Source organism: Oncorhynchus clarkii, chromosome 27 (assembly GCF_045791955.1).
Source record: "Oncorhynchus clarkii lewisi isolate Uvic-CL-2024 chromosome 27, UVic_Ocla_1.0, whole genome shotgun sequence".
NCBI classification, from domain to species: domain Eukaryota; kingdom Metazoa; phylum Chordata; class Actinopteri; order Salmoniformes; family Salmonidae; genus Oncorhynchus; species Oncorhynchus clarkii.
This window is the reverse complement of record NC_092173.1, coordinates 45,287,340-45,310,059: the sequence shown is the minus strand read 5'-3', so window position 1 is coordinate 45,310,059 and position 22,720 is coordinate 45,287,340. Positions and strand designations below refer to the sequence as shown.

Genomic DNA, 22,720 nt, shown 5'->3' with positions numbered 1-22,720 from the left:
CGGCGGTGGTGGGAGGTGGCTAGAGGAGACGAGGCGGTGGTGGGAGGTGGCTAGAGAAGCCGAGGCGGCGGTGGTGGAAGGTGGCTAGAGGAGACGAGGCGGAAGTGGTGGGAGGTGGCTAGAGGAGACGAGGCGGCGGTGGTGGGAGGTGGCTAGAGGAGACGAGGCGGCGGTGGGAGGTGGCTAGAGGAGACGAGGCGGCGGTGGGAGGAGACGAGGCGGTGGTGGGAGGTGGCTAGAGGAGACGAGGCGGTGGTGGTGGGAGGTGGCTAGAGGAGACGAGGCGGTGGTGGGAGGTGGCTAGAGGAGACGAGGCGGCGGTGGTGGGAGGTGGCTAGAGGAGACGAGGCGGCGGGGGTGGGAGGTGGCTCGAGGAGACGAGGCGGCGGAGGTGGGAGGTGGCTAGAGGAGACGAGGCGGCGGTGGTGGGAGGTGGCTAGAGGAGACGAGGCGGCGGTGGTGGGAGGTGGCTAGAGGAGACGAGGCGGCGGTGGTGGGAGGTGGCTAGAGGAGACGAGGCGGCGGTGGTGGGAGGTGGCTAGAGGAGACGAGGCGGTGGTGGTGGGAGGTGGCTAGAGGAGACGAGGCGGCGGTGGGAGGTGGCTAGAGGAGACGAGGCGGCGGTGGGAGGTGGCTAGAGGAGACGAGGCGGCGGTGGGAGGTGGCTAGAGGAGACGAGGCAGCGGTGGGAGGTGGCTAGAGGAGACGAGGCAGCGGTGGGAGGTGGCTAGAGGAGACGAGGCGGTGGTGGGAGGAGACGAGGCGGTGGTGGGAGGTGGCTAGAGGAGACGAGGCGGTGGTGGGAGGTGGCTAGAGGAGACGAGGCGGTGGTGGGAGGTCCGCTAGAGGAGACGAGGCGGTGGTGGGAAGCGGCTAGAGGAGACGAGGCGGTGGGAGATGGCTAGAGGAGACGAGGCGATGGGAGGTGGCTAGAGGAGACGAGGCGGTGGGAGGCGGCTAGAGGAGACGAGGCGATGGTGGGAGGCGGCTAGAGGAGACGAGGCGGTGGTGGGAGGCGGCAATAGGAGACGAGGCGGCGGCGGCTAGAGGAGACGAGGCGGTGGTGGGAGGAGACGAGGCGGCGGTGGGAGGAGACGAGGCGGCGGGAGGTCCAGACGACACAAACAAAACATCTGAATTAAATAACATTTGGTAGTGTACACCATCTATGCCTCGATGGTGTTTAGCATTTCCATATTATGGTCTTTATCAGAGTAAAGTGCATAGCTTTTTCTTTTTAAACCCCCAGAACCAGAGGGAGAAAAATTAACCATCAGAAGTTCACAGACCATGAAACGCACCTCCCCCCCCCAACAAAACAAATCACTCCAGGCAGCGTTCAGTCAGCTAGCTGCCGCGCCGCTAACGTCCGTCAGCTAGCTCTCAAATCTCTCAGCTTTAACTCTAGGCCTGTAGTTTCAGTGGAAAATAATAGACTCTGTTTCTGTCTGTTTGTCTGTTTGTCTGTCTGGTGGTGGGAGGTGGCTAGAGGAGACGAGGCGGCGGTGGTGGGAGGTGGCTAGAGGAGACGAGGCGGCGGTGGTGGGAGGTGGCTAGAGGAGACGAGGCGGCTGTGGTGGGAGGTGGCTAGAGGAGACGAGGCGGTGGTGGTGGGAGGTGGCTAGAGGAGACGAGGCGGCGGTGGTGGGAGGTGGCTAGAGGAGACGAGGCGGCGGTGGTGGGAGGTGGCTAGAGGAGACGAGGCGGCGGTGGGAGGAGACGAGGCGGCGGGAGGTCCAGACGACACAAACAAAACATCTGAATTAAATAACATTTGGTAGTGTACACCATCTATGCCTCGATGGTGTTTAGCATTTCCATATTATGGTCTTTATCAGAGTAAAGTGCATAGCTTTTTCTTTTTAAACCCCCAGAACCAGAGGGAGAAAAATTAACCATCAGAAGTTCACAGACCATGAAACGCACCTCCCCCCCCCAACAAAACAAATCACTCCAGGCAGCGTTCAGTCAGCTAGCTGCCGCGCCGCTAACGTCCGTCAGCTAGCTCTCAAATCTCTCAAATCTTTCAGTGGAAAATAATAGACTCTGTTTCTGTCTGTTTGTCTGTTTGTCTGTCTCTTTCTGTCTGTCTGTCTCTTTCTGTCTGTCTCTTTCTGTCTGTTTGACTTTGGATGTCTGTGTCTGTCTGTTTCTGTCTATCTGACTTTGGATGTCTGTTTCTGTCTATCTGACTTTGGATGTCTGTTTCTGTCTGTCTGTCTGTCTGGCAGTCTGACTTTGGAGGTCTGTGTGTCTGTCTGTGTGTCTGTCTGCGTCTCTGTGTGTCTCTGTGTGTCTCTGTGTGTCTCTGTCTGTCTCTGTCTGTCTCTGTGTGTCTCTGTGTGTCTCTGTGTGTCTCTGTGTGTCTCTGTGTGTCTCTGTGTGTCTCTGTGTCTGACTGACTTCTGTTTGACTGTCTGTTTGACTGTCTGTTTCTGTCCGTCTGTCTGTTTCTGTCTGACTGTCTGACTTTGGATGTCTGTTTCTGTCTGACTGACTTTGGATGTCTGTTTCTGTCTGTCTGTCTGTTTCTGTCTGTCTGTCTGACTTTGGATGTCTGTTTCTGTCTGACTGTCTGACTTTGGAGGTTTGTGTGTGTGTCTGTCTCTCTCTGTCTGTCTGCGTCTCTGTCTGTCTGTCTGCGTCTCTGTCTGTCTGTCTATCTGTCTGTCTGTCCGCGTCTCTGTCTGTCTGTGTGTGTGTCTCTGTCTGTCTGTTTGTGTGTCTCTGTCTGTCTGTTTGTGTGTCTCTGTCTGTCTGTTTGTGTGTCTCTGTCTCTGTCTCTGTGGATCCAGAGAGAGATTACACGCTGCCCCAGTGCTAGCTTGCCTTAGCCAGTAGCTTCTAGCATGCCTTCTGTTTTATTACACAAGGGACACGGAGCTCTAGCTAGCTTCCCCCACCCACCCCCACCCTTCGTGCAAACATTCACGGCTGTTAGAGCTGTGACGTGTTCCTCCCGCTCTTCTCTTCTTCAGGGTTCAGGTTTCTCACTATTTGTTCCTCTTAATTGTTTACTGTGTAGCCAGCAGCTGGCTCCACAGGAAGTCAGGAGCAGGGAGTGACGTAGGTAGGTTACACCAGGAGAGAAGAAGAGCCTCAGCCTGCGTGTGTGTGTGCGCGCGCGTCATATGTAGGTTACACCGGGAGTGGAAGAACCTCAGCCTGCCTCACTCTCTGTGTGTGTGTGTGTGTGTGTGGCAGGTAGGTTACACCGGGAGTGGACAAACCTCAGCCTGCCTCACTCGGTGTGTGTGTGTGTGTGTGGCAGGTAGGTTACACCGGGAGTGGAAGAACCTCAGCCTGCCTCACTCTGTGTGTGTGTGTGTGTGTGTGTGTGTGGCAGGTAAGTTACACCGGGAGTGGACGAACCTCAGCCTGCCTCACTCTGTGTGTGTGTGTGTGTGTGTGTGTGTGTGTGGCAGGTAGGTTACACCGGGAGTGGACGAACCTCAGCCTGCCTCACTCTGTGTGTGTGTGTGTGTGTGTGTGTGTGTGTGTGTGTCTCTCTCTCGTAAGAACCTCCCGTCTTGATCACACCAACAGCATCATCTGGATATGTATGTAACAACAGTTCCACATTCACCTGCTACCATTTCTGTAATTTCTGTCTGTGGGGAACAGTATCCAGTAACAGCTGTTAGCCGTGGCAGTATCGGCCGGGGAACAGTATCCAGTAACAGCTGTTAGCCGTGGCAGTATCGGCCCGGGAAACAGTATCCAGTAACAGCTGTTAGCCGTGGAAGTATCGGCCGGGGAACAGTATCCAGTAACAGCTGTTAGCCGTGGAAGTATCGGCCAGGGAAACAGTATCCAGAAACAGCTGTTAGCCATGGCAGTATCGGCCGGGGAACAGTATCCAGTAACAGCTGTTAGCCATGGCAGTATCGGCCGGGGAACAGTATCCAGTAACAGCTGTTAGCCGTGGCGACAGCCAGCCCGGAACTAATGCAGGAGATATAGATATATATCCTCCTAATATTGATCAATATTCCATATATATTTTACAACGTGTGTGTCGTTTCATTGGTCTGCGCTACGGTTTGTTTGCATTCCAGACCAGATTGATCTTGGTTTGTCGGAGCAGACTCATTTTAGGTCACGTGTGTGGTATTGATCTTGGTTTGTCGGAGCAGACTCATTTAGGTCACGCGTGTGGTTTTAAAATAAGATTCCTCTGACGTCACTTACCAAGTAAATTGTTTGGGGGAACCCAGCTAACAAAATGTTCCCCATGTGTGGAAATCCAAAAAAACTCCTCTGCTCAACTGTATCCTGTGGCACATAACATTAATACAGCTTTATTATGAAACAGGGACTTTTTCTTGGACAGTAAATTTACCACGTATCCAATCGCATCTTAGTGTAGGGATCTGTTTACAGTAAATGATGGTGTAGCGGGGGGAGGGGGTTTACTTCTTAATCCGGCACAGAATGTTAGCCAGCCAGTAACAACCAAGAACTAATGCAGCCTCCAGTAGCTAGCCAGCCAGGAACTAATGCAGCCTCCAGTAGCTAGCCAGCAAGGAACTAATGCAGCCTCCAGTAGCTAGCCAGCCAGGAACTAATGCAGCCTCCAGTAGCTAGTCAGCCAGGAACTAATGCAGCCTCCAGTAGCTAGTCAGCCAGGAACTAATGCAGCCTCCAGTAGCTAGCCAGCCAGGAACTAATGCAGCCTCCAGTAGCTAGTCAGCCAGGAACTAATGCAGCCTCCAGTAGCTAGCCAGCCAGGAACTAATGCAGCCTCCAGTAGCTAGTCAGCCAGTAACAGCCAGGAACTAATGCAGCCTCCAGTAGCTAGTGAGCCAGTAACAACCAGGAACTAATGCAGCCTCCAGTAGCTAGCCAGTCAGGAACTAATGCAGCCTCCAGTAGCTAGTCAGCCAGGAACTAATGCAGCCTTCAGTAGCTAGCCAGCCAGTAACAACCAGGAACTAATGCAGCCTCCAGTAGCTAGCCAGCCAGTAACAGCCAGGAACTAATGCAGCCTCCAGTAGCTAGTCAGCCAGTAACAGCCAGGAACTAATGCAGCCTCCAGTAGCTAGTGAGCCAGTAACAACCAGGAACTAATGCAGCCTCCAGTAGCTAGCCAGCCAGGAACTAATGCAGCCTCCAGTAGCTAGCCAGCCAGGAACTAATGCAGCCTCCAGTAGCTAGCCAGCCAGTGACAACCAGGAACTAATGCAGCCTCCAGTAGCTAGCCAGCCAGTAACAACCAGGAACTAATGTAGCCTCCAGTAGCTAGCCAGCCAGTGACAGCCAGGAACTAATGCAGCCTCCAGTAGCTAGCCAGCCAGGAACTAATGCAGCCTCCAGTAGCTAGTCAGCCAGTAACAGGCATTCTCCATTCAGCCAGGCAGCATCCAGGAAGTTAGAAACTCATGTAGCCTCTAGCTAGTCCTCCTAATGGTGATGCTGCTTATAATGATGCTGAGAAAAACTCACTTGCGCAAAAAAAGCTAATTTAGAGCAATTTATTAAAGGCACCCTCTGGGCTCCCACTTGCAGGTGGATGGATGGATCACTGTGATGGGATTGTGAGTGAGGACCCCCCCAAAAAATAGCTCTTCCTAGAACTGTTTACATTGTTTTTCTGGCAAATGCTTAGCCTATCACGTCATATGGGTAATTCACGTAGATAAATTGCTAGGTTGCAGGAGGTAAAGCGTTGGTTTAAACATCAGGGGAAATGCACACGCACACTGGAGTGCCAGTGTCTCACAGTAGATTCCATCTGTGTTAATTAGCATCCCTCGTAGCATGTTCAATAAATCTCTCCAATTCAAGCCAGCACTGTTGGTTACCTGTCCAATTCAAGCTTCAGGGTTTATGAAAGTTCTGTTGTTGTCGACATATAAACAAACAAAACAAACCCAGTTCTCCAAACACTCGAGAGTTTGATTAGTCACACAGACAACAGCTCTCCTGTCTCGACTTACACCTTCACTGCTAGGGAGGATCGATTGAATCTTTGAATTAGAGCTGCTGCCTCTCCGCAACTGTGAAGTGGACTAGTAGAGTAGAGCAGTGTTTTTCCCATGCTGGCTTACTGCCATGATATATATATATATATATATTTTTTTACATTTATACAAACTTGGCTACCTTGTTTAACCTGGTTATTTAACCTGGCCGCCTTGTTTATTAACCTGGCCGCCTTGTTTAACCTGGCCGCCTTGTTTAACCTGGCCGCCTTGTTTAACCTGGCTGCCTTGTTTAACCTGGCTGCCTTGTTTAACCTGGCTGCCTAGTTTAACCTGGCTACCTAGTTTAACCTGGCTACCTAGTTTAACCTGGCTACCTAGTTTAACCTGGCTACCTAGTTTAACCTGGCTGCCTTGTTTAACCTGGCTGCCTTGTTTAACCTGGCTACCTAGTTTAACCTGGCTACCTAGTTTAACCTGGCTACCTAGTTTAACCTGGCTACCTTGTTTAACCTGGTTGTTTAGCCTGGTTACCTTGTTTAACCTGGCTACCTTGTTTAACCTGGCTACCTTGTTTATCTTGGCTGTTTATCCTGGCTACCTTGTTTATCCTGGCTACCTTGTTTAACCTGGTTGTTTAACCTGGTTGTTTAACCTGGTTACCTTGTTTATCCTGGCTACCTTGTTTATCCTGGCTACCTTGTTTATCCTGGCTACCTTGTTTATCCTGGCTACCTTGTTTAACCTGGTTGTTTAACCTGGTTACCTTGTTTAACCTGGTTACCTTGGCTACCTTGTTTAACCTGGCTACCTTGTTTAACCTGGCTACGTTGTTTAACCTGGCTACCTTGTTTAACCTGGCTACCTTGTTTAACCTGGCTACCTTGTTTAACCTGGCTACCTTGTTTAACCTGGCTACCTTGTTTAACCTGGTTGTTTAACCTGGTTACCTTGTTTAACCTGGTTGTTTAACCTGGCTACCTTGTTTAACCTGATTGTTTAACCTGGTTGTTTAACCTGGCTACCTTGTTTAACCTGGTTACCTTGTTTAACCTGGTTACCTTGTTTAACCTGGTTGTTTAACCTGGCTACCTTTGTTTAACCTGGTTGTTTAACCTGGTTGTTTAACCTGGTTGTTTAACCTGGCTACCTTGTTTAACCTGGTTGTTTAACCTGGCTACCTTGTTTAACCTGGTTGTTTAACCTGGTTGTTTAACCTGGTTGTTTAACCTGGCTACCTTGTTTAACCTGGCTACCTTGTTTAACCTGGCTACCTTGTTTAACCTGGTTGTTTAACCTGGTTGTTTAACCTGGTTACCTTGTTTAACCTGGTTGTTTAACCTGGTTGTTTAACCTGGTTGTTTAACCTGGTTGTTTAACCTGGCTGTTTAACCTGGTTGTTTAACCTGGCTACCTTGTTTAAACCTGGCTGTTTAACCTGGTTGTTTAACCTGGTTGTTTAACCTGGCTGTTTAACCTGGCTGTTTAACCTGGCTGTTTAACCTGGTTGTTTAACCTGGCTGTTTAACCTGGCTGTTTAACCTGGCTGTTTAACCTGGCTGTTTAACCTGGCTGTTTACCTGGTTGTTTAACCTGGCTACCTTGTTAACCTGGTTATTTAACATGGCTACCGTGTGATTAAAACACTTGTTTCAAGAGAGACCTGGATAGAAGAGAAAAAGCCTCAGTTTGACTGGACATAAGGTTCAAGTTTAGAGTCTTGGCCAGGCCGTCAGTGAGTAGACCGACAGCCAGCGTAATAACTGAAACACAGAAAGGACCTGACCAGTCACAATACAGCTTTCTTTATACCACTGATCCAACTCCTCTTTCACAACGCAACTCACAATGACAAATATGTAGGACAGAGTCAATGGAGGGAAGGATAGCTAACTGGGGGCTATTTAGCCTGCTGCCTGTGTGCCTGACAGGAAAGCCTGGGATTCTACTCTTCTATAAGATGTTAGGTTCCATCCACCCACTGGAGAGACAGCATTGCTATGGAAACATTGCCTCGGTTTTCACAGACAGCGAGCGAGAGAAAGAGAGAGAAAGTGCGAGAACGGAGAAAAAAGGTGAAGTGATTAAAATTATGTGTGGGAAGAGCAGGGGAGGAGTGGAGGAGGACTGAGTGGAGGAGGACTGAGTGGAGGAGGGGAGTGGAGGGGGGACTGAGTGGAGGAGGACTGGAGTGGAGGAGGGGAGGAGTGGAGGGGGGACGGAGTGGAGGGGGGACGGAGTGGAGGGAGGACTGAGTGGAGGAGGACTGAGTGGAGGAGGACTGAGTGGAGGAGGACTGAGTGGAGGAGGACTGAGTGGAGGAGGACTGAGTGGAGGAGGACTGAGTGGAGGAGGACTGAGTGGAGGAGGACTGAGTGGAGGGACTGAGTGGAGGACTGGAGGAGGAGGGGAGGGGAGGAGGACTGAGTGGAGGAGGGGAGGAGGACTGAGTGGAGGAGGGGAGGAGGACTGAGTGGAGGAGGGGAGGAGGACTGAGTGGAGGAGGACTGAGTGGAGGAGGACTGAGTGGAGGAGGGGAGGAAGTGGAGGAGGACTGAGTGGAGGAGGACAGAGTGGAGGAGGACAGAGTGGAGGAGGACAGAGTGGAGGAGGACAGAGTGGAGGAGGACAGAGTGGAGGGGGGACAGAGTGGAGGGGGGACAGAGTGGAGGGGGGACAGAGTGGAGGGGGGACAGAGTGGAGGGGGGACAGAGTGGAGGGGGGACAGAGTGGAGGGGGGACAGAGTGGAGGGGGGACAGAGTGGAGGGGGGACAGAGTGGAGGAGGGGAGGAGGACTGAGTGGAGGAGGGGAGGAGGACTGAGTGGAGGAGGGGAGGAGGACTGAGTGGAGGAGGGGAGGAGGACTGAGTGGAGGAGGGGAGGAGGACTGAGTGGAGGAGGGGAGGAGGACTGAGTGGAGGAGGGGAGGAGGACTGAGTGGAGGAGGAGGGGAGGACTGAGTGGAGGAGGACTGAGTGGAGGAGGGGAGGAGGGAACGAAGTGGAGGAGGACTGAGTGGAGGAGTGGAGGAGGGGCGGAGGGGGGACGGAGTGGAGGAGGACTGGGTGGAGGAGGACTGGGTGGAGGAGGACTGAGTGGAGGAGTGGAGGAGGACTGAGTGGAGGAGTGGAGGAGGACTGAGTGGAGGAGTGGAGGAGGACTGAGTGGAGGAGTGGAGGAGGACTGAGTGGAGGAGTGAGTGGAGGAGGGGAGTGGAGGAGGGGAGGAGTGGTGGAGGGGAGGAGTGGTGGAGGGGAGGAGTGGTGGAGGGGAGGAGTGGTGGAGGGGAGGAGTGGGGCGGAGTGGAGGGGTGGAGTAGAGGAGAGGCGGAGTGGAGGAGGGGAGGGGTGGAGTGGAGGAAGGGCGGAGGAGGGGCAGTGGAGGAGGAGTAGGAGGGGTTCGCGTCCGACCTGGATGACATGGTGAGGAGTGTGTCCCGGAGAGCCCAGGCTCCCCTCTGTTTCACGGACAGATCAGTCCTGGCTATGACAACACTAGGGCATCAGAACTATTATTTTCAGACATTTTTAAAAAGGGGGAGCCATTTGGAATGCACATTCAATCTGCCTGGGTCTCTCTCACCCCCTGACAGACAAAAAAAACAATCCCTTTCCAGAAGGCTGGTATAAAAACAGAAGCTGCAGCTGCCAACAGGATGACAAAGCAAATCCGTAAAAAGAGCTGTGTAGAAAACATCATTTTCAACAGTCAGAGAGCGCGTAGGGGGAAGTCTGGGCCTGCTGCCCATCTGGGACCATATTCCCTATTTAGTGTTCTGGGTGTTATTTACAGCAGACAAAAACAGCTGGCCACCTGGAGTATTTGTGAAGTATTGATAAACAACAGGGACCAGGTTCAGAGGAGAGGAGACTTCAAACGAATGGAAACAGTAGCTAGTCATCTCTAAAAGAAAATACTATATTTTCAGGACAGGTAATGGTAATGACTAGAGGACAACACCAACACTCCTCTACACTAATTGGTGAAAAGCCAGCAACCTGCCTAGTGATGAGAACTGACCGGGTCAACGCCAGCAACCTGCCTAGTGATGAGAACTGACCAGGTCAACGCCAGCAACCTGCCTAGTGATGAGAACTGACCAGGTCAACGCCAGCAACCTGCCTAGTGATGAGAACTGACCAGGTCAACGCCAGCAACCTGCCTAGTGATGAGAACTGACCAGGTCAAAGCCAGCAACCTGCCCAATGATGAGAACTGACCAGGTCAACGCCAGCAACCTGCCCAATGATGAGCTTCCACAATTTTGTTTAATCTGTCAATTATGTATCTTTGTTCCTGGGAGATACCAAGACAAGACGAAGAAGAACCCAGAGGCAGACTGTGGTGGCTAGTAGTGTCTGCCTCGAGGCGACTAGCCAGTAAAGGTCAGAGGCAGACTGTGGTGGCTAGTAGTGTCTGCCTCGAGGCGACTAGCCAGTAAAGGTCAGAGACAGACTGTGGTGGCTAGTAGTGTCTGCCTCGAGGCGACTAGCCAGTAAAGGTCAGAGACAGACTGTGGTGGCTAGTAGTGTCTGCCTCGAGACGACTAGCCAGTAAATATCAGAAACAGACTGTGGTGGCTAGTAGTGTCTGCCTCGAGGCGACTAGCCAGTAAAGGTCAGAGGCAGAGTGGTCAGCAACCATTGCCACAAATCCTCCTCACTGTCAGCTCAGCCTGCATCAGGGCCAGACCACTCCACACTAGCGGCTACATTGTGCTGTCAAGACCAGACCAGGTACACACACACACTGTTGGACTGCATCGCTCTGTCAGGAGGTCCAGAGCCCTCCTCCCCGCCACACCTTCCCTACTCCTCCCCTTCCACACCTTACCGTATATAGGGCCTCCCCTTCCTTCTCCTCCCACATATAGGACCTCCCCTTCCTTGTCCTCCCAGATATAGACCTCCCCTTCCTTATCCTCACAGGTACACACCTCCCCTTCCTTCTCATCCCAGATATAGGACCTCCCCTTCCTTGTCCTCCCAGATATAGGACCTCCCCTTCCTTCTCCTCCCAGATATAGGACCTTCCCTTCCTTCTCCTCCCAGATATAGGACCTTCCCTTCCTTCTCCTCCCAGATATAGGACCTCCCATTCCTTCTCCTCCCAGATATAGGACCTTCCCTTCCTTCTCCTCCCAGATATAGGACCTTCCCTTCCTGCTCCTCCCAGATATAGGACCTTCCCTTCCTGCTCCTCCCAGATATAGGACCTCCCCTTCCTTCTCCTCCCACATATAGGACCTCCCCTTCTCCTCCCACATATAGGACCTCCCCTTCTCCTCCCACATATAGGACCTCCCCTTCTCCTCCCACATATAGGACCTCCCCTTCTCCTCCCACATATAGGACCTCCCCTTCTCCTCCCACATATAGGACCCCCCCTTCTCCTCCCACATATAGGACCTCCCCTTCCTTCTTCTGACTTATCAAGATGGTCGGAGTAAAGGGACTACAGATGACTTATCAAGCTAGTCAAAGTGAAGTGACGACAGAGCTAATCTTGTTGAGCTGGTCAGAGTGAAGAGACGACAGAGCTAATCTTGTTGAGCTGGCCAGAGTGAAGAAACGACAGAGCTAATCTTGTTGAGCTGGTCATAGTGAAGAGACGACAGAGCTAATCTTGTTGAGCTGGCCAGAGTGAAGAGACGACAGAGCTAATCTTGTTGAGCTGGCCAGAGTGAAGACGACGACAGAGTTCATCTTGTTGAGCTGGCCAGAGTGAAGAGACGACAGAGCTAATCTTGTTGAGCTGGCCAGAGTGAAGACGACGACAGAGTTCATCTTGTTGAGCTGGCCAGAGTGAAGAGACGACAGAGCTAATCTTGTTGAGCTGGCCAGAGTGAAGACGACGACAGAGTTCATCTTGTTGAGCTGGCCAGAGTGAAGAGACGACAGAGCTAATCTTGTTGAGCGTGCATCATTACTGTATTATACGGACTGGAATTATGCGCCTTGTTTCAAACCATGAACCTGGGAGAGAACGTGATGCTGGCGCAGGACACGCGGCCTACAAAGTTCATTATAGACTAGCCAATTAGATTTTGAAATATTATAGGGCCCGTTTAACATTTGCACAATTAGTAGGCTGACTCATTGCTTCATCCCTTCCTCGCTTTCAACAGTTAACTGAAATGTTTTGTTGTCCTGATCTTCATCATTGTAATGACATGCTTGAATGATATAGGACTAGAGTAAAATATGGAGATGGCATTCTAGTCTCTTCATGAAGATTGAATGGCTAAGGAGTCTGAACAAATACCAGCTATCGCCTACCGCCATCCTGCGTTCTCTTCTTTCAGGGTCCCCGGCTGTGGCCATGAGTTCTATAGCCTACCGCCATCCTGCGTTCTCTTCTTTCAGGGTCCCCGGCTGTGGCCATGAGTTCTATAGCCTACCGACATCCTGCGTTCTCTTCTTTCAGGGTCCCCGGCTGTGGCCATGAGTTCTATAGCCTACTGCCATCCTGCGCTCTCTTCTTTCAGGGTCCCCGGCTGTGGCCATGAGTTCTATAGCCTACCGACATCCTGCGTTCTCTTCTTTCAGGGTCCCCGGCTGTGGCCATGAGTTCTATAGCCTACTGCCATCCTGCGTTCTCTTCTTTCAGGGTCCCCGGCTGTGGCCATGAGTTCTATAGCCTACCGCCATCCTGCGTTCTCTTCTTTCAGGGTCCCCGGCTGTGGCCATGAGTTCTATAGCCTACCGACATCCTGCGCTCTCTTCTTTCAGGGTCCCCGGCTGTGGCCATGAGTTCTATAGCCTACTGCCATCCTGCGTTCTCTTCTTTCAGGGTCCCCGGCTGTGGCCATGAGTTCTATAGCCTACCGACATCCTGCGTTCTCTTCTTTCAGGGTCCCCGGCTGTGGCCATGAGTTCTATAGCCTACCGACATCCTGCGCTCTCTTCTTTCAGGGTCCCCGGCTGTGGCCATGAGTTCTATTGGCTGCCGTATTTAACATTCAGCAAACAAGAGCTTTGCTTCCCTCTTCCAATAGTCTATTAGTGTAAGAAATGCTGAAAAATAAGTAGCTTCCAGCAAGCCATTCTAGTCTAGCTTTTCACGCTTCTCCAAGAGCAAAGACGTTTTTTATTTTTTTTAAGGAGAGGCCAACGCACCGTTGCCTGTGCAAGACACGGGCAAAAAAAACATTATACGCTTACGCATACCCTATCATTCATTAGCTAAATACCAAGGCTAATAACTGCACTGAATTTATCATTAAAAAAATATATATAAGATGACCCCTGAAAGCCAGATGGAGATATGTAAATTACACACACACACACACACACACGTAGTCTTTATATTACTGTATCATAGCGACCACTATGGAAATAATTCTGATTTTATTGTGCAATATAACTTTAAAAGTAATGTGTGTTGTCATGACGTTGGCCTGAGGGTAGGTTTATGACAGTCATAAATACCTCTTCCCACCTTTTTCCTCTCTCTACCCTACTAAGGTTACTTTTGCAAAACCCCTTGGTTAACACAGAGATTCTGGGAACATCAGAATGTGGGGGGAAATTAACTATATTCTGGTAATCCGAACAATTTAACATTGTTCAATTACTTAATGAATGTACTTAATGAATATGATGTCAGTTCGGTTGTCATCTGAGACATTCTCATCAATGATAAGATGACATAAACTCTACAGTAGAAAGTCTACACATCAGAGTTATCGGATTCACATGGAATTGTTGTTCAATTTAAATGTTTGAATATGAAATTATTCGTGATGGGATGAAATGTGATTTTAGCTTCTAAAATGTGAGATTTCATAAGATATTGCTACTCACTCAGTGGCCCGCCTCTGTGAAGGGAAATGGGCTATAAAACTTCTCAAACACGCCCTCCTCTCCCTTCCTATATAAAGCCTTGACGACAATATAACTCTGTTCCAATGAGGTAGGATGACGGTCCGATGTCAAAATGGTTCAGATAATAATTACAGAACGAAGCCAACATCAGCATGAGCTTTGGTTGCGAATGGTATGAACTTTGAACTCTTATTCACGACAGAAGTGATACCTCCTAGCCATTGAGTTAGTGACCGTAGCTGCAAACGCAGGTTAGGAAAGGAACAGACAGAGTATCCCATCTACCACACTATTACTAGTACTAACAATCACTATTACCAGTACTAACGATCACTATTACCAGTACTAACGATAACTACTAGTACTAACAATTATAACTACTAGCACTCACTTAAAGGTTAAATAAATGTGTACAAATTAAATTGCTACTAATACTATTAATCAATCTTTATTACTAATTAGTATTACTAATTACTTTTAGTAGTACTAATTACCATTATTACAATAACTAATGATCACTTACTAATGATCATTACTACTAGTACTAACTATCACTATTACTAGTACTAACAGTCACCATCGCCAGTACTACCGGTCACCAGTACTAACGGTCACCATCGCCAGTACTAACGGTCACCATCGCCAGTACTAACGGTCACCATCGCCAGTACTAACGGTCACCATCGCCAGTACTAACGGTCGCCAGTACTAACGGTCGCCAGTACTAACGGTCACCAGTACTAACAGTCACCAGTACTAACAGTCACCAGTACTAACAGTCACCAGTACTAACAGTCACCAGTACTAACAGTCACCATCGCCAGTACTAACAGACACCATCACCAGTACTAACGGTCACCAGTACTAACGGACACCATCGCCAGTACTAACAGACACCATCGCCAGTACTAACAGACACCATCACCAGTACTAACGGTCACCAGTACTAACGGACACCATCGCCAGTACTAACAGACACCATCGCCAGTACTAACAGACACCATCGCCAGTACTAACAGACACCATCGCCAGTACTAACTAACGGTCGCCAGTACTAACGGTCGCCAGTACTAACGGTCGCCAGTACTAACGGTCGCCAGTACTAACGGCCGCCAGTACTAACGGTCGCCAGTACTAACGGTCGCCAGTACTAACGGTCGCCAGTACTAACGGTCGCCAGAACTAACGGTCGCCAGAACTAACGGACACCATCGCCAGTACTAACAGTCACCAGTACTAACGGACACCATCGCCAGTACTAACGGACACCATCGCCAGTACTAAAAGTCACCAGTACTAACGGACACCATCGCCAGTACTAACAGACACCAGTACTAACGGACACCAGTACTAACAGACACCATCGCCAGTACTAACGGTCGCCAGTACTAACGGTCACCAGTACTAACGGTCACCATCGCCAGTACTAACAGTCACCAGTACTAACGGACACCATCGCCAGTACTAACAGACACCATCGCCAGTACTAACAGACACCATCGCCAGTACTAACGGCCGCCAGTACTAACGGACACCAGTACTAACGGTCACCATCGCCAGTACTAACGGTCCCCAGTACTAACAGACACCATCGCCAGTATTAACAGACACCATCGCCAGTACTAACAGACACCATCGCCAGTACTAACGGTCGCCAGTACTAACGGTCGCCAGTACTAACGGTCGCCAGTACTAACAGACACCATCGCCAGTATTAACAGACACCATCGCCAGTACTAACAGACACCATCGCCAGTACTAACGGTCGCCAGTACTAACGGTCGCCAGTACTAACGGTCGCCAGTACTAACAGACACCATCGCCAGTACTAACGGTCACCAGTACTAACGGTCACCATCGCCAGTATTAACAGACACCATCGCCAGTACTAACGGACACCATCGCCAGTACTAACGGTCACCAGTACTAACGGACACCATCGCCAGTACTAACGGTCACCAGTACTAACGGTCACCATCGCCAGTACTAACGGTCATCAGTACTAACGGTCAACAACGCCAGTACTAACAGACACCATTACCAGTACTAACAGACACCATTACCAATACTAACAGACACCATCACCAGTACTAACGGACACCATCACCAGTACTAACGGACACCATCACCAGTACTAACGGACACCATCACCAGTACTAACGGACACTATCACTAGTACTAACGGTCACCATCACTAGTACTAACGGTCACCATCACTAGTACTAACGGTCACTATCACTAGTACTAACGGTCACTATCACTAGTACTAACGGTCACTATTACCAGTACTAACAGTCACCATCACTAGTACTAACGGTCACCATCACTAGTACTAACGGTCACCATCGCCAGTACTAACGGTCACCATCGCCAGTACTAACGGTCGCCAGTACTAACGGTCGCCAGTACTAACGGTCACCAGTACTAACAGTCACCAGTACTAACAGTCACCAGTACTAACAGTCACCAGTACTAACAGTCACCATCGCCAGTACTAACAGACACCATCACCAGTACTAACGGTCACCAGTACTAACGGACACCATCGCCAGTACTAACAGACACCATCGCCAGTACTAACAGACACCATCACCAGTACTAACGGTCACCAGTACTAACGGACACCATCGCCAGTACTAACAGACACCATCGCCAGTACTAACAGACACCATCGCCAGTACTAACAGACACCATCGCCAGTACTAACAGACACCATCGCCAGTACTAACAGACACCATCGCCAGTACTAACTAACGGTCGCCAGTACTAACGGTCGCCAGTACTAACGGTCGCCAGTATAAACGGTCGCCAGTACTAACGGTCGCCAGTACTAACGGTCGCCAGTACTAACGGTCGCCAGTACTAACGGTCGCCAGAACTAACGGTCGCCAGAACTAACGGACACCATCGCCAGTACTAACAGTCACCAGTACTAACGGACACCATCGCCAGTACTAACGGACACCATCGCCAGTACTAAAAGTCACCAGTACTAACGGACACCATCGCCAGTACTAACAGACACCAGTACTAACGGACACCAGTACTAACGGACACCATCGCCAGTACTAACAGACACCATCGCCAGTACTAACGGTCGCCAGTACTAACGGACACCAGTACTAACGGTCACCATCGCCAGTACTAACGGTCCCCAGTACTAACAGACACCATCGCCAGTATTAACAGACACCATCGCCAGTACTAACAGACACCATCGCCAGTACTAACGGTCGCCAGTACTAACGGTCGCCAGTACTAACGGACACCAGTACTAACAGACACCATCGCCAGTATTAACAGACACCATCGCCAGTACTAACAGACACCATCGCCAGTACTAACGGTCGCCAGTACTAACGGTCGCCAGTACTAACAGACACCATCGCCAGTACTAACGGTCACCAGTACTAACGGTCACCAGTACTAACGGTCACCAGTACTAACGGTCACCATCGCCAGTATTAACAGACACCATCGCCAGTACTAACGGACACCATCGCCAGTACTAACGGTCACCAGTACTAACGGACACCATCGCCAGTACTAACGGTCACCAGTACTAACGGTCACCAGTACTAACGGTCACCATCGCCAGTACTAACGGTCATCAGTACTAACGGTCAACAACGCCAGTACTAACAGACACCATTACCAGTACTAACAGACACCATTACCAATACTAACAGACACCATTACCAGTACTAACGGACACCATCACCAGTACTAACGGACACCATCACCAGTACTAACGGACACCATCACCAGTACTAACGGACACTATCACTAGTACTAACGGTCACCATCACTAGTACTAACGGTCACCATCACTAGTACTAACGGTCACTATCACTAGTACTAACGGTCACTATCACTAGTACTAACGGTCACTATTACCAGTACTAACAGTCACCATCACTAGTACTAACGGTCACCATCACTAGTACTAACGGTCACCATCACTAGTACTAACGGTCACCATCACTAGTACTAACGGTCACCATCACTAGTACTAACGGTCACCATCACTAGTACTAACGGTCACCATCACTAGTACTAACGGTCACCATCACTAGTACTAACGGTCACTATTACCAGTACTAACGGTCACCATCACTAGTACCAACGCTCACCATCACTAGTACCAACGGTCACCATCACTAGTGCTAACGGTCACTATTACCAGTACTAAACGGTCACCATCACTAGTACTAACGATCACCATCACTAGTACTAACGGTCACCATCACTAGTACTAACGGTCACCATTACCAGTACTAACGGTCACTATTACCAGTACTAACGGTCACCATCACTAGTATTAACGGTCACCATCACTAGTACTAACGGTTACTATTACCAGTACTAACGGTCACCATCACTAGTACTAACGGTCACCATCACTAGTACCAACGGTCACTATCACTAGTACTAACGGTCACCATCACTAGTACTACCGGTCACTATTACCAGTACTAACAATCACTATTACCAGTACTACCGGTCACCAGTAATACCGGTCACTAGTACTAACGGTCACTAGTACTAACGGTCACTAGTACTAACGGTCACTAGTACTAACGGTCACTAGTACTAGCGATCAATATTACTAACCATCACTAATACTAACCATCACTAATACTAACAATCACTAATACTGTACTAACGGTCACTATTATAGTACTAACGATCACTATAACTAACGTTGCAGAAAGATGAAGGTTTATGAAAGCTTTTAGGAAGACATTACTGTGGTATTGTACCTACAGCTCCAGTGTCAGAAGGGGCTTAACACAGCCAAGTAGGTTTAGTTCCCTAAACAAGCCCAGACAGTAAACATAGGTACACGATTTACAACCTCGAGAGTTCACAGAGGGACAAATCCTAACTCCAGTTAAAACAATCCACTCTATCACAGTAACAGCTGGGGTCCAGTATTCAGGGCCTATACATTATAGAATGTGACAGTACCTGCTGGGGACCAGTATACAGGGCCTATACATTATAGAATGTGACAGTACCTGCTGGGGTCCAGTATTCAGGGCCTATACATTATAGAATGTGACAGTACCAGCTGGGGTCCAGTATACAGGGCCTATACATTATAGAATGTGACAGTACCTGCTGGGGTCCAGTATTCAGGGCCTATACATTATAGAATGTGACAGTACCAGCTGGGGTCCAGTATTCAGGGCCTATACATTATAGAATGTGACAGTACCTGCTGGGGTCCAGTATACAGGGCCTATACATTATAGAATGTGACAGTACCTGCTGGGGTCCAGTATACAGGGCCTATACATTATAGAATGTGACAGTACCTGCTGGGGTCCAGTATACAGGGCCTATACATTATAGAATGTGACAGTACCAGCTGGGGTCCAGTATTCAGGGCCTATACATTATAGAATGTGACAGTACCTGCTGGGGTCCAGTATACAGGGCCTATACATTATAGAATGTGACAGTACCTGCTGGGGTCCAGTATTCAGGGCCTATACATTATAGAATGTGACAGTACCAGCTGGGGTCCAGTAGTCAGGGCCTATACATTATAGAATGTAATAGAATGTGACAGTACCTGCTGGGGTCCAGTATTCAGGGCCTATACATTATAGAATGTAATAGAATGTGACAGTACCAGCTGGGGTCCAGTATTAAGGGCCTATACATTATAGAATGTGACAGTACCTGCTGGGGTCCAGTATTCAGGGCCTATACATTATAGAATGTGACAGTACCTGCTGGGGTCCTGTATTCAGGGCCTATACATTATAGAATGTGACAGTACTAGCTGGGGTCCAGTATTCAGGGCCTATACATTATAGAATGTGACAGTACCTGCTGGGGTCCAGTATTCAGGGCCTATACATTATAGAATGTGACAGTACCTGCTGGGGTCCAGTATTCAGGGCCTATACATTATAGAATGTAATAGAATGTGACAGTACCAGCTGGGGTCCAGTATTAAGGGCCTATACATTATAGAATGTGACAGTACCTGCTGGGGTCCAGTATTAAGGGCCTATACATTATAGAATGTGACAGTACCTGCTGGGGTCCTGTATTCAGGGCCTATACATTATAGAATGTAATAGAATGTGACAGTACCTGCTGGGGTCCAGTATTCAGGGCCTATATATTATAGAATGTAATAGAATGTGACAGTACCTGCTGGGGTCCAGTATTCAGGGCCTATATATTATAGAATGTAATAGAATGTGACAGTACCTGCTGAGGTCCCTCTCCGTTGACCATGGCAGGGGGAGGCGAGGCGAGGAGCGGGAGGTCGGGGCTGAGTATCTGGCCGGACTCCAGTGGGGGGGTGTGGTCCGCCATGACTCCCTCATTCACAACACCGACCAGGCACTCCAAGTTCCTGGAACACAACAATGGCATGAACGGATGGCATGAACGGACGGGCATGGATATATATAAAAATGTACCTTTATTTAAGTAGGCAAGTCAGTTAAGAATAAATTCTTATTTTCAATGATGGCCTAGGAACAGTGGGGTTAACTGCCTTGTTCAGGGGCAGAACGACAGATTTGTACCTTGTCAGCTCGGGGGGTTTGAACTTGCAACCTTTCGGTTACTAGTCCAACGCTCTAACCACTAGGCTACCCTGCCGCCCTGATATGCATGTCCTTCGACAGTCGGGGCTCTTTACAAAAGAAAAAGGATTTTAAAACTGCGAGAAAAAGCACATTAAAGTTCCCCCCCCCGAAAGCAAAATCAAAAGAACGGAACAGCAATCAATACAACGCCATGGATACACATTCAGAAAGATGTTCCAGCTGTGTAACAAATGGTACCTTATCCCCTACATAGGACCCTACGGACCCTGGTCTACAGTAGTACACTTTATGCTAGGGAAGACTGTTCCCTAGCATAAAGTGTTCGACTGTTTGGTTGATAAGCTGTTGGTCGACCAAGATTTTAGTCGAGCAGTAGCGCACGCGCGCGCGCCCAGCTCAGTGAACAACTCCATTGCGGAGGCCTAGACTAAAACCAAATTGACGCTTGATTCTAAAATGTGGTCGGAAGCTACATATGAAGGGTATGACACAATCGCAGAGCTTCCGGAGTCATGCGGAGGCCAAATCGAGCTATGTGCCATGTGCCCCCTAAACGGTGTAACAATGCGATGGGCTCTGTATAGCTCCGCACTGACAAGACCGGTTGACGGTAGGCGGGGGTGGATAAACACAAACTCACTTCCTAAAATTTCTTCACAACAGCTCTGCGTTGCGCTGCGAAGCGCAAGAAGTGTGAATATGCCCCTGAATTCTGCGGAGGCCCCGTATCACCGTAAATGCTGCATGTGGCCCACGCAGAAGTCGAATTGACCATGCAGCAACCAGATGCACAATGCACTTCCTCTCTCCAGAATGTTCTCTCTTTCCTGCCAATTTGTGCACATTCATTGTTTCATAACTTCATTGTGTGAATCGTTTGTGTGTTTGATTGTTAGTATCTATCAATTCCCCATACTGGTGAATATATCACCAGTAGTACATTTAGCCTTCTCATCTATAATGTTCGTTACTTTGGTTAAGGTCACTTATTTTAATGCATTCGATATTACTATTTCGGTCTTACGTCCTCATTGTCAGAGTGGACACATTGTTTGCAGAGTGCACAGCCTACGCTGCTACACTAGTGAAAAACAAGTTCATTTAATTCCACTTGTGAGTTTTGTCAATTAAATTTAGTCATTATCTAGTGTTTGGAGTGCTCCTGTCAATGTTGAGTAAGGACACGCACCTGATTACACATAGAGGCAGGCCTATAGGCTACCTGGCCTGATTACACATAGTAGCAGGCCTATAGGCTACCTGGCCTGATTACACATAGTAGCAGGCCTATAGGCTACCTGGCCTGATTACACATAGAAGCGCATGCGCACAAATATAGGCACTTAAATGTGAACATTTGGGGATCTGACAGTATTTCTGATTGGCTTAATTGGTACCACCACTAATGTTGGGCTCATTGTTCCTTTATCCCAAACAAACAAAGTCTAATTCTCAATGGATGTAAAAACAACAGTTACATAAAGAGGGCCAGCCAACGAGAGCGTACAGGTCGCAGTGGTGGGTAGTATATGGGGCTTTGGTGACCAAACAGATGGCACTGTGATAGCAAACTGGATGCAGTCTGAGTAGAGTGTTGGAGGCTATTTGGTAAATGACATCGTCGAAGTCGAGGATCGGTAGGATAGTCAGTTTTACGAGGCTATGTTTGGCAGCGTGAGTGAAGGAGGCTCTCTTGCGAAATAGGAAGCCGATTCTAGATGTAATGTTAGATTGGAGATGCTTAATGTGAGTCTGGAAGGAGAGTTTACAGTCTAACCAGACACCTAGGTATTTGTAGATGTCCACATATTCTAAGTCAGAACCGTCCAGAGTAGTGATGCTGGACAGGCGGGCAGGTGCTGGTAGCAATCGGTTGAAGAGCATGCATTTAGTTTTACTTGTATTTAAGAGCAGTTGGAGGCCACGGAAGGAGAGCTGTATGGCATTGAAGCTCGTCTGGAGGGTTGTTAACACAGTGTCCAAAGAAGGGCCAGAAGTATACAGAATGGTGTCGTCTGCGTAGAGGTGGATCAGAGACTCACCAGCGGCAAGAGCGACATCGTTGAGGTATACAGAAAAAAAAAAGTCGGCCCGAGAATTTAACCCTTTGGCACCCCCATAGAGACTGCCAGAGGTCCAGACAACAGGCCCTCCGATTTGACACACTGAACTCTATCTGAGAAGTAGTTAATGAACCAGGCGAGGCAGTCATTTGAGAAACCAAGGCTGTTGAGTCTCCCGATAAGAATGTGGTGTTTGACAGAGTTGAAAGCCTTGGCCAGGTCGATGAAGACGACTGCACAGTATTGTCTTTTATCGATGGCGGTTATGATATCGTTTAGGACCTTGAGCGTGGCTGAGGTGCACCCATGACCAGCTCTGAAACCAGAA

At 49.3% G+C, this 22,720-nt stretch overlaps 1 protein-coding gene across 1 annotated transcript in view; it reads right to left on the bottom strand.

The window, feature by feature from the left end:
- The window catches only part of LOC139386095 (fibronectin type III domain containing 3A), a 165,062-nt gene that overhangs the window by 131,724 nt on the left and 10,618 nt on the right, over positions 1–22,720 (bottom strand). The window contains exon 2 of the mRNA XM_071131517.1: positions 19,983–20,130. Within this exon, the coding sequence (XP_070987618.1) occupies positions 19,983–20,090 (108 nt within the window). The 5' untranslated portion in view covers positions 20,091–20,130. The remainder of the gene's footprint in view (positions 1–19,982; positions 20,131–22,720) is intronic.